Source organism: Mauremys reevesii, linkage group 8 (assembly GCF_016161935.1).
Source record: "Mauremys reevesii isolate NIE-2019 linkage group 8, ASM1616193v1, whole genome shotgun sequence".
NCBI classification, from domain to species: domain Eukaryota; kingdom Metazoa; phylum Chordata; order Testudines; family Geoemydidae; genus Mauremys; species Mauremys reevesii.
Window position 1 is genome coordinate 32947160 of NC_052630.1, and position 14148 is coordinate 32961307.

General features: G+C 42.3%; 1 protein-coding gene and 1 long non-coding RNA gene across 5 annotated transcripts in view; one reads left to right on the forward strand and one right to left on the reverse strand.

The window, feature by feature from the left end:
- Nucleotides 1-6338, reverse strand: part of FBXW11 (F-box and WD repeat domain containing 11) — a 132083-nt gene extending 125745 nt beyond the window's left edge. The window contains exon 1 of one of the 4 annotated variants that reach the window (XM_039485210.1): nucleotides 6163-6338. In XM_039485210.1, coding sequence (XP_039341144.1) covers nucleotides 6163-6207 — 45 coding nt within the window. In that variant the 5' untranslated portion in view covers nucleotides 6208-6338. The remainder of the gene's footprint in view (nucleotides 1-6162) is intronic. The other 3 variants (XM_039485212.1, XM_039485211.1, XM_039485213.1) reach the window with 3 other exon arrangements.
- A 192-nt stretch (nucleotides 6339-6530) lies between these two features.
- Nucleotides 6531-14148, forward strand: part of LOC120370455 — a 29813-nt gene continuing 22195 nt past the window's right edge. Inside the window, exons 1-2 of the long non-coding RNA XR_005583743.1 lie at nucleotides 6531-6622; nucleotides 6804-6959. This is a non-coding gene — a long non-coding RNA (uncharacterized LOC120370455). The remainder of the gene's footprint in view (nucleotides 6623-6803; nucleotides 6960-14148) is intronic.

Below are 14148 nucleotides of genomic sequence, written 5' to 3' on the forward strand. Positions count from 1 at the left end.
TGGCTCAGCCGAAGCCTGTTTATACCTGGCGTATAAGACGACCCCCGATTTTTGGGGGTTCTTTTTTAATTTCAAAAGTTGTCTTATACGCCGGAAAATACGGTAAGTAAACTCATTCCTATTCATTTTCTTCCCAACTCAATCCCTCCCCTTCCTGACACTGAAAGTCACACCAATCTGTGTACTCACTCATTTCCACCTCGTAGCACTCTTCGAAAGAGATTCTCCCTTTCTGGCAGCATGCGTAGCTGCAGTCTTCTCACATCTTCTGCCTCAGAGATGACTCCTCTCTCCTGCAACTTTAAGCCATTTTCTCCAGTCACTCCCTCCAGCACATACCACCTCTCCTTCCTTTTTCCTCTGTATGGGATTGTCTACTATCCTGCAGTCTTATTTGCCTTTTCTCCTGACATTTCATTGCTCTCCTTCCTTTATCCCAGTCCACTACACAATCACAAGTGGTTCAATCTCCATGTTGCTGACCCACCAATTCTGCCAAAGTAATGACTGTAGGTTGTGAGAAGCAACAGGCAAGATTGGTAGGTATCAATCCTACTGAGAGAGCACACCCACCAGTTGGTACTCAGGTTCACAACCTAGAAGTCTTGTTAGTTCCGCATTTGCTTTGGGACTTCCAGGTAAGAAGTGCGCCAAGATTATTTTTATCAGCTACATTTGGCAAGAAGAGTACCTCCTTTTCTTTCAACTGCAGACAACCATTATCCATATCTCTTGGACCTCAAGATGGACTAATTATAATAAACTGTAGACTGGACAGACACTTAAAACCATCTGGAAACTTAAGCTGGTGAAGAATGCAACTGCCCACTTGCTTAGCAGTGTTTTGTACAGACAGTATATTACAGTGCTGCTCTGAGAGCTGCCTGAGTTGCAGAATAGTTTCCAGGTAGAATCTTGAAGGGTTTTTATTTTTTAAGTCCTAAATTGTTTGGGTCACAGCTACCTCCTCCAATTGTGATCACCCAGGTAGCTTAAGCTAGCATGCACTTGGTTTACTAGGGAAGGAGTTGCTGATGAGGTGTGCTCATGTAAAACACTTGATTCTGGAATTCAGTTGCCTTCTGGATTGAAGACCTCCAGCACACATTGCATGGCTTTTCCAGGAGGAAGTGGAGAGTTTTTTGGCAGGAGCTTCAATTATAGTTAATTTATTATTTACACTGAGGCACTTAAATGCTGGACTGTTTGTATTAGATGGGCAGAAGCTCCAGGCCATAAAAGTAATTTGTTAAGGAGGACGCCTTTCATCTATGCATTTTTTAAATACATGTTTAAGAAGGGTATAAACAGGTGCTTTTCAAATCTTAAATTAATCTTACTTCTAAATCCTTGTCTTTCTATAACCCTCCCACTCCACTGCAATGTTATATTTAATTTAGACTGTAAGCTCTTCAGGGCAGGGTTTTGTGTTTTTAAAGTGACATGCACACCAAGAGTGCTGTAGAAATACTGAAGATAGCAAGCTCAGCACTTGAAAAATCTTTGAACATGCTTGGCTTCCTAGCTTCCACCAAGACAACTAAGGCCTGAGAATAAGGATTTGTGTTTCCACCCTTAACCAGATCTTATGGTGCACCATTAATCTTACAAATATGTACTTTGTTTTATATTAGATATACAATATTTTCCCCTCTAGTGCTTCCTTTCACAACCACTCATTATGCAAGTCACAAGTTGCCAATAATTTTTTTGCTACCAATTAAAAAACATGGTGATAAAATAAACAGTGCAGCAGAATGAAAAGGACACTTTTAAACAGAAAACAAAATACACAAGTTGTCATCAATAATCTTTGATAAATATATATTTCTAGTAGTGTCAAATACCACAGAATGGATTTTACTGAAAGGATAATGAAACTGAATGTTACATTATATTCAGAGTTTAAATGCCATTCAGAACTTGGAGCCAAAAATACCATTTATCGAAACAGATAGGTGAAAATTTTGCTCATTTTCATATCTTCTTAGGATAAAGTGCAGAAAATAATTTGATTTCTTGAGTGGTAGGAAGGTTAAGTTTACCTAACTTTACGAAGTTAGGGATTAAAAAAAGCCTTTTGGACCATTCTAGTCAATTATCTGTTCTGGTTACCTCCTTACTGTGTATTTTTTAGTGATTTGTCCAGTCTATACAATGCATTTCACCAAAACTGGGTAACTACTACTTTACTATGATAGTTGATATTGAAGTCACAGCAACTGTATCATTCATTTTCATAGTCCAGATAGCTCATCTACTACAGTCTAGAAACAAGTTGGACTCCCAGGTTTCATATTTCCAGAGTATGTTCTCCAAGCAACGTACTCCATGCCTGCAAAAGAGGCTATTCAACCTTAGCTACTACTACCACCACATGAAAGTAACATTGCTAGATGATCGACCTCCTTCACCAGAGGTTAAGTACTAGTAAAGTTAATAAGTCAAGGTGGAAAGATCTGCAAAAGTAAAATAAGATTATCTAAAATGCAAGCTGTCCTATAGAATGTTTAAATAAGTGAGTATAGGTAGCACACTCACTAAAGCTTATTTGGAGCGTAACAGATGCAATTTAACCTTAAACCTAAAAATATTTCAAACTTAGCTTTACAAACAGAACAATTATCACACCAGTGTTAGGTTTTTTAGTTGTTTTTTTTAATAAATGCAATCAAGCTAAGGAACAATTGAAAGCTAGAACATCATGTTCTGAAACTCTCATACTATTAACATATTGATACATTATCTTTTGTTCATCCCTGAATTCAGTCACACAGAATTACATTCCAGTTGCTACTGAGAACACTCACCACACATTTGCAAAAAACACGTATAATCAAATATATATTCATTCCCAGCCTTTGATGCAGTAGATGCAGTAACTAAAACACTAATTGCTATACCAAACAGGAAGGCACAAAAAAGCTTGCCTTTATAATCTTAATGCTTGTATCTTATTTCACTTACAAGAAACATTCTAAATGCAAAAACGCTGAAATAAAGCTTGTGTTTTAAAATGGTCTCCATTTTAGAGATGCTGGCTAACATTAAGAACTGTTGACAAAAAAAAAGCTTGCATATTCTATTCAAATGTCCTTGGCTAGTCTTTTTTTTGTACATAGTGCTTTTCATTTGTGCTTACCCAGTTCCCAATTTTCCACAGATTCTTAAGTCTAATATCTCTTTTGAGAAACAAGGCAAAACATTATCAAGTTATTAAAATATAAATGTTTGTTTATGAAGACTGTGTAGCTTCTGCATAATTTTTAGCTCAGGAACAAAAGTATGTTTTACTTTTAATGCTAGTAAAGGCAATATTAAGTGTAAAAATATAGCCATATTTACAAACTGTTTTCTATGTAATAATTTGTAAGATATACTTTTTTCCCTTCATCTTGTTAAACTTTATTTTTATTGATTTTATAGAAAAACAGCAGCTCTGGCTTTTATCCTATACATTCACTCTTTAGGAGCACTGCAAATCTATACATACATTAGCCAAAGTAACCGTACATTTTATTGGATTCCTATTGCATAACACAAAGAAGCTTTGATTTTTGTTCTTTATAGAGATACAAAATCTTTTGAAGTATTTTTTCAAAAATCTCATCATTGCTTCCCCCCGCCATTTCCCAGAAGTAATCATAGCTAGATTTGCCACAATTAAATAATTCGAAATTTTTATTTGCTTCAGTTAGTTAGCAACACAGTAAAACCAGAAAATATTAAAATGCAGGTGAGGCGGTCAAAAGACCACCAAGAAAGCTAAGTAAAACTACTCTACCTACCTGGCTTAAACACCAGTTAAATTTTAGCACACAGCCACCATGAGTAACTACCCATTATATGATGCAAAATAGCCCCTAGAATTCAGCTTGCATATTTTATATGCAATGCTTTTTGTTACTTATATCTACATAAAACTCATTCCTGAACAACTAGATTTTTCCTCCAACTGATGCCTTGACTGGCATCACCAGCTATTGTTTGTAACATTACAAGCCATTAACATGAAGGAGATTCTGATATCAACATTAAAATGTGGCACCACTAAATCAGTAAGGATAAAGGAAGTAAGTTCATTAAGAACAGCTACTTAGCTACAGACCTCCGTGATCAGCAACAATGAGTTAATGAAATGCAGAAAGCATGAGGGTAAAATGACTTTCAGAGAAGCTCTTGAATTTCTGCTACTTAGTAAAAAGAACAAGATATAACAGTGCTCAGCCATGATGTGCAGATTTTATAAAGGGAGTTCACAGGCTTCCCAAACCAGGTAGTTTGCTCAGACTATATTACTAACAGCATGTGGACGTGCCTAAAAAATTGCCAATTAGTGTCATTTATGCCTATACAGCACCTAGCACAACTCAAATAGTAAGATCTCTCTTGCATGCTTTAACTGACCATCTACATTATTTGTATCGCTGAAAGAAGATTAGCCATACTGGCTCAGACCAATAGTCCACCTAGTCCAGCATCCTGTCTTCCAACGGTGGACAGCGCAGATGCTTCAGATGGAATGAACAGAATAAGGCAATTATCAAGTGTAGCACCTAGGAGCCCCACTCATGGGCAAGACCCCATTGTGCTAGGCACTATACAAAAACAGAAGATAGCTATGCACCATCACATTTAAATTTCTAATAGGTAATGTTTAGTGCAGGCAAACTAATACACAGAAAATATTAATCTTGATCACCCATTCTAATCTTCCCCAGCCACTAATTTAAAAACACACTCCCTCCCCCCTCAGATTATATTATAATTCCTTTAACATTTTATGACTGCTCTTACTATTTCTATAAAGAACCCCTCCCTCCCTCCCACTTCCTCAGCCAACTTTCTGGCAACCTAAATTTAGTGGCATAAACATTTAGTCTTATGGTACCCCAAGTTTTGTTTATGTACCCCAAGTTTTGTTAAGTTACACAGTTTGGAGAATTATTTACTGCACTGAACAATTCACAAAGGGTTTACTGCTACTGCTTCAAAATATAAATTAACTCAGTAAATGCTTGCTCACTGAAATAAAAAAAATCTCTTTTCCAACTACAAACTTCAGGCTTAAGGAGTAAAAATAATTACAAAAATATTTTACATACACTAGTCACTGTAAAAATACTGTATTAATTACAAAATATATTTGGTTGAAACAGACCTGAATTCTAAGGTATAAATTCTTTACATTCTAAGACAAACCCCTTTACATACTTGGTAATCAATTTAACCAAGTGATTCAAAAATACTGAGTTGCAAAGACTGTTTCATTATAACCTATACTCAAGAGAAAGTTAAAAAACAAGATGCTGCATCTCAGGAGGATCTCCACGAACAAAAAAGACAATGACTAAATTCTGAATGTCATCTTGTTTAAAAAAACATTTGTTTAGCATTTTTTTTAATATATGCCACATAATCCACACAAATCAGCAATTATTTGTAGAATTCAGTAAATCTTTTAAACTACTTGTCAAATCCTAAAAAAATAAAATCAGTCACAAGCCCTTTTCAATGGCTCTCATAACGAAGGCTTTGAGATCCTGATTGGGGGGGTCCATATTTTTGGGAGGGGAGTGGCTTATTTGTTGAGTGACAGGCCGAGGTTATTCTGGGGAACAATGAATGGGAGTGGGGAGAATGGGGGGGCAGAGGACAGGAGCGGGGCTAGAGTGGGATGCCAGGAAGAATGGGGGAGGCCCATTTGCTGGCCCTGGGGGTCTCGTCTTGGGAAAGGCAGGGGGCTCCCAAAGCCCAGCCCCGCTCACCAAGCCGCCATTCGGGGGGCAGAGGGATGATCCCGATCTCGCACCTTCCACAAGGCCCGGGCGAATTCAAATGTCACCTTCGCTCGAGGCGGGTAGGAGGGAGCCCTCCCTGTGGGGGGCTTTAGTCCAGCGCCCCCGGCTGTAGGGGCCGGGGGCAGCTCCCTCTCCCAAGGCCTAGGCCCGCTCCCCCCACGACGGGGCCTACTCCTGGCTCAGCGCGGAACCTGGAGGCCCTCTCCGCACCGCCGCTCTCCTGCCGGCGGGACGAAGGGGGGCGCCGGCCTAGAGGGGAACCTGAGGGAAGCGACGGGGAGGGGCCGGTAGGGAAACCCCCGGGGTGGGGGAAGGGCTGTTCCGGTCGGCGGGCGCTCCGGGGGGGGGGGGGGTCACTCACCATCAACTCGATAGTCTTGTCCTCGATCACGGAGTCGGGCTCCATAGCGACTGGCGGCTCCTCGTCCCCTCCCCCCCCCCGCGCCTGCCTCCCGCAGCGCGGAACCGAAACCTCACGGGCTCCAATCTCAGGCCGCCGCCGCGCCGCGCCGCCAGCTGCTCCCTCCCCCCGCCCGCCGGACAGACAGACGGACGGACGCACGCTGTAGCCGCCGCGGCGTACCCGGAACAGGAAGCGCCGCACCAACGCCCCCAACCCCTCGAACCGGAACGCCCGCAGAGCCTACAACTCCCGGCAAGCTCCGCGGCCCCTTCACCACACAGCGCGCAAAGGACTACAATACCCAACAGGTATCGCGCCCAGAGGCTGTCCGGGGAAGCTGGGCCGGGAGGCCGTCTTAGTGCATGCTGGGAGTTGGAGTCTTTTGAAAGTAGGGACAGAGACCATCATGGGGAATGAGGTGGGGTCACAGCCTCCCGTGCCCTCACCCCGTCTAGGCTGCCAGGCCAGGGCACTTCCTAGGCTGAGTCAGGGTGACGGGGGATATGCCCGGGGCCTGAGTGCTCCTTCCCCTCTCATGTGCCTGGGCACCCCTTCCTGGGACCCACCAGAAATGCCTCCTCTACGTTCTCAATCCTTAGGGCAGGACTGTCACGCCGAGAAACCCGCCTGCCCAGCACCTGGGTGAGAGAGACCTGCAGGAAACTCGAACAGAGACCTCCGGGACCGAGGCTATTAGGTGCTGCAGGATCCCTGACGGTTTCTAGGTCAGGGTTAACAACCTGTGGCCATACCAAGTAAGGTTGCAAACATATTTAAAAAATATGGGACTGTTTTCTTAGCACCCCACTGCACTCTTCCTGATATTATTAGTATTAATAATAAGCAGTACTCACCTATATTTGCATTTCTTGCTGCTTTTTGCAACACTCAGCAACTCCCGATCTTGTTATACAGAGATGAAAAAATCAGGGATGTCCCTTGTCATAAGGGCCTGTTGGCAACTGTAATATCAAGCACCCTAAAACATGTTAGCATGCCACGTGATTGTATTGTCCATTACTCTTGCCCTCCCTATGTGTATCAATCCCTCACATGATACTCAAATCAGTCTATATAGCAAGCGCTTTGGACCTTGGGACCTGGCTAGCAGTTGAAGTTAACTGGAGCTCTGAGTGCTCAATACCTCTGAATAGCAGGCTCTATACCTTTAACTGTGTTTAAAAAATATATACAATTTTACATTACTATATAAGTAATAAGAAATAATAGTCTTTTATCCTCACATAGGCCTATTCTCTGATGCCCTAAATCTCCTTGACCCCAATTTAAATGCAGTAGATCTCCTTCACTTTGATCCTTTCAGAAACTACCTCCACACACCCAGTTCCTGCTCCCTATGCCAGGTGGCTAGGTCCAGAGCACTACTGTGCTCTGGCTTTTCTCAGTTGGATATAGTCTTGAAGAGGTCATATCCAGATTAAGTGTAAATTACATCAGACTTTCTCAAACTCTGGCCTGAACAGTTTCTGGGTGGGACCTGAAATTCCTGTCTTAGTGTAGTTGTATGCTCTTGTATTTGAGAAAATTCAAATTATTACATAAGGTTTTCTGTTATAGTCCCTGTGTGTTCATTCCAGTTCCAAGTGCAGTGTTTTTCATGCACCCAGCAGAGCTTCAGGAACTGAGCAGGATTGCAATTTAGTGATTCCTCCTGAGTGTCAGGGCTACTGTAGCATCTCCGCATCGCTCTCAGTGCTCCTGGTACTGGTGCCCAGCTAGCATGGATCTGCAGACAAGGATAGAGAAAGGAGATGGCAACATCCAACTGCCACTCCGACCCTTGCCAGAGGGGGACACCATTGTAGGGGCAGAGGCTAAAGAGAAATAGGAACTCAAGGGGCAGGAACAGAACGGGAAAAGTGCTTAAAAAGGGGCAGTGGTTAAAGTAGGTTGAAACAGGAGTAAGACCTCTCCTTAGACTTTCAGCAGCACCAGCTATTGAGGAGAGCGGGATCTATGCTCCCTCCACTGCCCCCCTTACTTTAACCTCTACTGAAGGGGGGAAAGAATGAGGGAAGCAGAGTCTCAGAGGGGAATGGATTGGAGGGGTATAATGGGAAATAAAGTGGATAAGGCTGCTCTCATGGGCCTCCCACTCAACACCTTAAAGCTCTCCCACTACCTCCAAACACCACCCCATATGGCTGCCTTCCACTCTCCTTCCTGCCCCAGGTTGCCCCAAGTCCCTCCAGGATCCTGCTCTGCACTAGCTACCTTGGTTCTCCCAACCTTAGCCCCTTTTTTGGCAGTTGAATAAAATGAGCGGAGAAAAGCTCACCCAGTTCACCAAAGATATAAGGCCCTTATTGTGACATTCTATACCTTGGGGGAGCCCCTGTAGCCCCCAAATTCCTCATTTTTATGTAATCATGATCTTACATATAAAGCATGCCTTGTAAGGTACCAAGGAAAAGGTTATGACCTGCTGAAAGTAATTTCTCTATCTATATATGTATATCATCAATGCATATGAAGTTATGTGAATGTGTTGTATGGTTGTTGCTAAAACATACTGTAAGCGTATGTCTACACTTGCAGAGTTTTTGCGCTGTAAATTTCACCAGTGATAGGGAACCGGTGAAAGAAAAGCGCTGGTTTGTGTACTCACTCAGTTCCTCAGGCGTCAGAGAGTGTTTACCCTACCAGCTCTTCCATCGCTATTCTGTAGGGCAGCTATCCCACAGCTCTCTCAATAGGTCTTGTGAGAAGGGGGGGCGGGGGGGGGGGCGGTGAGCAGAAGGCATTCTGGATCCCTGCTCAGTGCCCCGTGCTGCCCTGCTTCATGTCTCAGGAGCCCCATTACTTCCTTGTTTCTTCCGTGACATTTTTTTAAAAACCTTCTGCTTTCCCCGCCACATCTACAAACAAAGGGAAAAGGGAGCTTCAAACTTCCCGGGGCTTACAGAGGGAGGGGCAGACATCCGTCCATCAGAGTTGCGGTGATGCTGGCCAGAGTGGTTGCTTTTGGAACTGTGGGATATCCTTCGGAGGCCAAAAGGTATTTACACTGGTAAAACATGTCTTCACTTTCACAGCAGCGCAAAAAGAACAGCAGTAAGAACTGTACGCCTCTTGTGAAGGTGGTTTTCTTTTTGCGGTGAAACTTCTGAGTTTCACCGCAAAAAGTCATTAACAAGCGTAGATGCTCCCGTGGTTTTAGCACCAAAAAAAAAAAGGGGGGGGGGGACTTTTTGTACTTTAAATGGTAAGTGTAGATATACCCTTAGTTGGGGAAATCAGCCAGATATTAACCTCCTAGAGACAACAGCAAGAAGAGTAACCAATGCCCGGGCGGGGGTGTCAACAGCCATTGTCCAGCAAGTGAGCTCCAATTCAATGACTCACCTGTATGAGGCCACACCAGGAGGATTGCTCAACTTTGCAATGCCCCCAGACAAGCCTGGACTCGCATTCTCCAAGCGCATGGGACGGAGGGCATAAAAGAGACCACAGGGACCCCATGCTTGGCCTTTCTCCTTCACCCACCTACACTGCAAGCAACAAGTATGCTGAAGACGTGAGACTCCAATAGAGGGGACTGGCACAGATTTCAGAGGTGAAATCTGTATACGGTGGACTGCAATATCCAGTGTGGTTAGAAGAACTGCTTAATCTAGATCAGTGGTTCCCAAACTTGTTCCCCTGCTTGTGCAGGGAAAGCCCCTGGCAGGCCGGGCCAGTTTGTTTACCTTCCGCGTCCAGAGGTTTGGCTGATCGCGGCTCCCAGTGTCCGTGGTTCGCTGCTCTAGGCCAATGGGAGCTGCTGGAAGCAGCACGGGCTGAGGGACATACTGGCCAGTGCTTCCAGCAGCTCCCATTGGCCTGGAGCAGCGAACCGCAGCCACTGGGAGCCGCAGTCGGCCGAACCTGCAGATGCGGCAGGTAACCAAACTGGCCTGGCCCGCCAGGGGTTTCCCCTGCACAAGCAGCGGAACAAGTTTGGGAACCACTGATCTAGATGTTGCCCAATCTAATAGGGTTGAGAGTTTAGACTGTGTGGTTATATTATATTTTATTTTATTTTGGTAACCAACTTTGACTTTTTGCCTACTACTTAACATCACTTAAAATCCAGCTCTGTGAGATTCATGAGTGGCTCTGGAAGCATTCATGCAATCTAGCTGGGTGTGGGGTCTCCACATGTGGTTGTGATGAGTGATAACAGCACCTGGAGGGGTTGCTGCTGGTCACTAGCAAGGCATTGTGAGAGACAGCCCAGGCTGGAGAGAGTTCAGGGGGCACAGCGGTCCCACAGTCCCAGGCTGCACCCCAGGAGGATCCTGTCATACTTATAATATCACATAGTTTAATAGTCTAGTATTTCATTCAGAATTGTCGTATATTTGGCCTGAGTCGCAGTTTCCCTGTTTCTGCATTTGGGGCAGCAATGGAGAACACAAAGATGACTATAAGCCCCCTTTACTGTGGTCTGAGAGCAGTTTTATTCCAGCCAGGGAAACCCCTAAACAAAGGAGTAGTTTTAGATGCCTTTCTGCCCACTTAAAGTCCCATTCCACTGCCAGAGGGACAAAAAGTGACCTTAGTGTAACTGAGAATTAGGGCCCATTGTCTGTAGTTGCTGAATTCACTTACCATTTCCATACCTTTTGACAACATATGGTTTATTAATTGTAACATACCTGGCATTTATTTTTTGTAACTCTTGCACTATCTTTCTAGCAACCCTTACTTTCAGGTAAGGGTTTTGACTGATATTCATCTTAATGGTACCGTTAAATGTTCTCTCTTCTATCCAAAATGACAGTTGAAACAATACAATGGAGTGTTACATCCAGATTCCTTAAAAACTTAAGCACACACCAGTACAGCTGGACAGTATTAAGATACGAGATTAAGAAATTGAGGTTACTGCTAGCTCCATCTGTACACATGGTAAAGGGATGTTACTTGTCATTTGTACCCCTTAAAAATCAATTTCACTTTTTGTTTATAGTGAGTTTCACTTTCAGTTTCTTAACTGTAACAATTTGTTTAAAAGCAATTGTTTTCATTGATATATATATATTTTATTAAGTTTTTACTGTGTAAAACAACTAAAGCCCATGGTGAGAGAGAAAGCAGTGACAGAATATATAAGGAAGAAAAAATACTACTACACGATAGTTGCTACTGGCTGGGCTTTGCAGCCTTTTACCAGTGACAATCAATTAGAAGTATACAGAAATATTTATGAGTCAGGAATGAAGGGCTAAAAGCTATGAATAGTTAACTCAGTCTACCTTATACATCCACACTGTGAAGGAAACTGTCCTCTAAATCTATGGTAGGTATGTCCCATTCTGTGAGAATTTGTATGTTATACCAATAAAAACTAGCAGGATCTTATTAAGAGGGATAAGGCAAAGATGCCACATTTATTGTAAATATAATAGTAAAGCAAAAGACAAAAGCAAACAACGTTGTTTTGCTACTTATTTCTATCACTACTTATTCCTTATACACACACATAAACACATATATATTCATTCACACAATCATTCATTCAGGTTCTGTATAGATGTTATAGTTACCAGCCTAGACGTTGCTCATGCCAAGTTACTGGCCAGGTATCTTGGTCATGAGGATGGAGCCGAGTCTGTGTCAGATGCATCTGATGCTCCTGGAGGCTGGCAGCAGAACCATAGACTCAAAGTCCTCAGTCTTCAGAGTCCAGTTTTATAGGAATTTATTCCTATGTCAGTCCATGAGAGTTGCTTCATTCTGCTGTTGCTAAATCAATCAGCAGGTGGCTGGCTCCATGTTGTCAGATGCTTGTTTTTCCTTCCTTTGAGGTGGTGGGGGTCATCTGGTTGATCCCACTTGACACCTTCTTTGGCCGACACTGAATTTTTCAGGCTGGTAACTCCCTAACCATTCATTCATTATTTAAATTAGGCACTCATTCACATACATTCTCTATCTTAATTACATCTATTTCACTGTCTCTTTACCTTTTGGGGTGTTACCAATTTATGTGAGACTTCCTGTCTTTTAACAATCAAAGATAAAGTGAGATGAAAACTTACAGAGGGTGGGGGTCTCTATTTATACACTATAACAGCTACAGTTTGGGCTTACTTAAAGTTAATTAATGTTTAACAAGTTTTATACAAAATATTTCTTTGAGCAGGCTTCACACAGACACAGCTGGTGGCTTGCAGGTTAGAGGCTAAATGTTGGGAATCACATTTACTTCTAATATAAACCTTCAGTTATAAAGTATCATTTAACAATAAATCATTTTTCATATAAACCATGTCTAATATAAACCTTCTTTAATATCCCTACATAATCCCCCTTTTGACACTACGATATACATATACTCGTTAGTGTCACTTTCTATGTAACCTGTTTAAAAGACGGTACTGTGAGGCAACATGGGTTTGTGAGTCCTATCTATTGTACATCCTTTTTATCCAAAAGCACATGCTAAACATTTTAATAATACAAATAAAATTAAATACCAAGATAACTATCAAGGGATGTAGCATTACTGATAGGATGCCAGTGGTGGTTGGGGACCATCCAGAGAATATATTATACCAGTGGTAGGTTGTAATTTGTTTAGTAAAAACAGTACTGACATTGCATTTACATTTGGAAACTGTCCTCTAAATCTATGGTAGGTATGTCCCATTCTGTGAGAGAGTTTTTATATTTATCCCCTGTGAATGCATTTGAGTTTTGCATGGTCCTGGTTCTACTGGGAGAGTGGTGATTGAGTTTAGTCCTCAGGATGGAGACAGTCGGCATAAAATGTGTTATCCTTGCAAGTAGTAGGTTTCCAGATGTCACATATGGGCTTGCATTAGAAATCCACTCAGAAACTTAAGGTAAGTTTTTTCCACCATGAGTTCAAACTCATACCAATTGCAGTATTATCATTACTGGCATCCCACCAACAGTGGGTGAAATTCATGTGTGTGAAGAGGGCTAGCACAGGGTCTGTTGTTATGGAACGTTTCTATTCAGTTATATTAAGCCAATGATGTTTGTTTACAAATGCTGCTTTTAATTCAAAAATCTTTCAATTTTAATTAATCTATTCTAGTAATTAAGGTTGTGGCCCGCCTAAAGGAATTTCCAGGAAAAGCCACAGTTGGCTAACTTCCCCTTGAAAGGAATGGATACAGCCCTCCGATCAAGAATAGGCAAACAAGCAGTAAATTCTTCAAAAATAAAAATATTTTTTATTTAGAAGTGAGTGGGTACAGTAAAAGAGTAGAGATAGAGATAATAGAGTTACAATTAAAAAGGGAATGAAGCAGCGCAGCAAATAATGACAACACTACAATTACAGTTTTAATTAACTCTGTAGCATATAAACAATAATATAATCATTCAATTAATACTCTATACCTTATAACAATATAACAATATATAATATATTAATTAACATTCAATAGTAAACATGTAAAACTAAACATCCAGTAAGCACTGGCCTGGAAGTTACTAAATGGGTAGGGAGAGATCTCATTGAGACCACAGGTACCCAGCTTTATTTACAAGCAAAACCCATAGATGCTAGGATGGTAAATAAAAAAGATTGGACTTACAAGGGCTTTCTTAACAATCCCTATGAACCGTCTTAGAGGTCCTTCTGCTCTGTCTATGTTTTGGGAGTGATGCTGAGGGAGCACTGGTAGCAGTCTCTTGCAATGGCTGCAGTCTGATTAGGCTTCCTGCACCTGAGGTAAAAGTGGCTCCTCAGGCAGAAACAGCGGGAGCCTGTTGGGTGGCTGCGATAGCTGCAAGGGGGGGGGGGGGGGGTTAGAAGCAGCTGTTGCCAGGGCAACCCTGGAAGGTTAGGTGAGCTGCTGCTACTTTGCAGGCAGCTCCTTATTTGCAGAGTTCCAATGTTGCTTCTTAGCTAGCTTTTTCTGTATAAGCATCTTCTTACAGGTGTCTGGCAGCATTCCACTC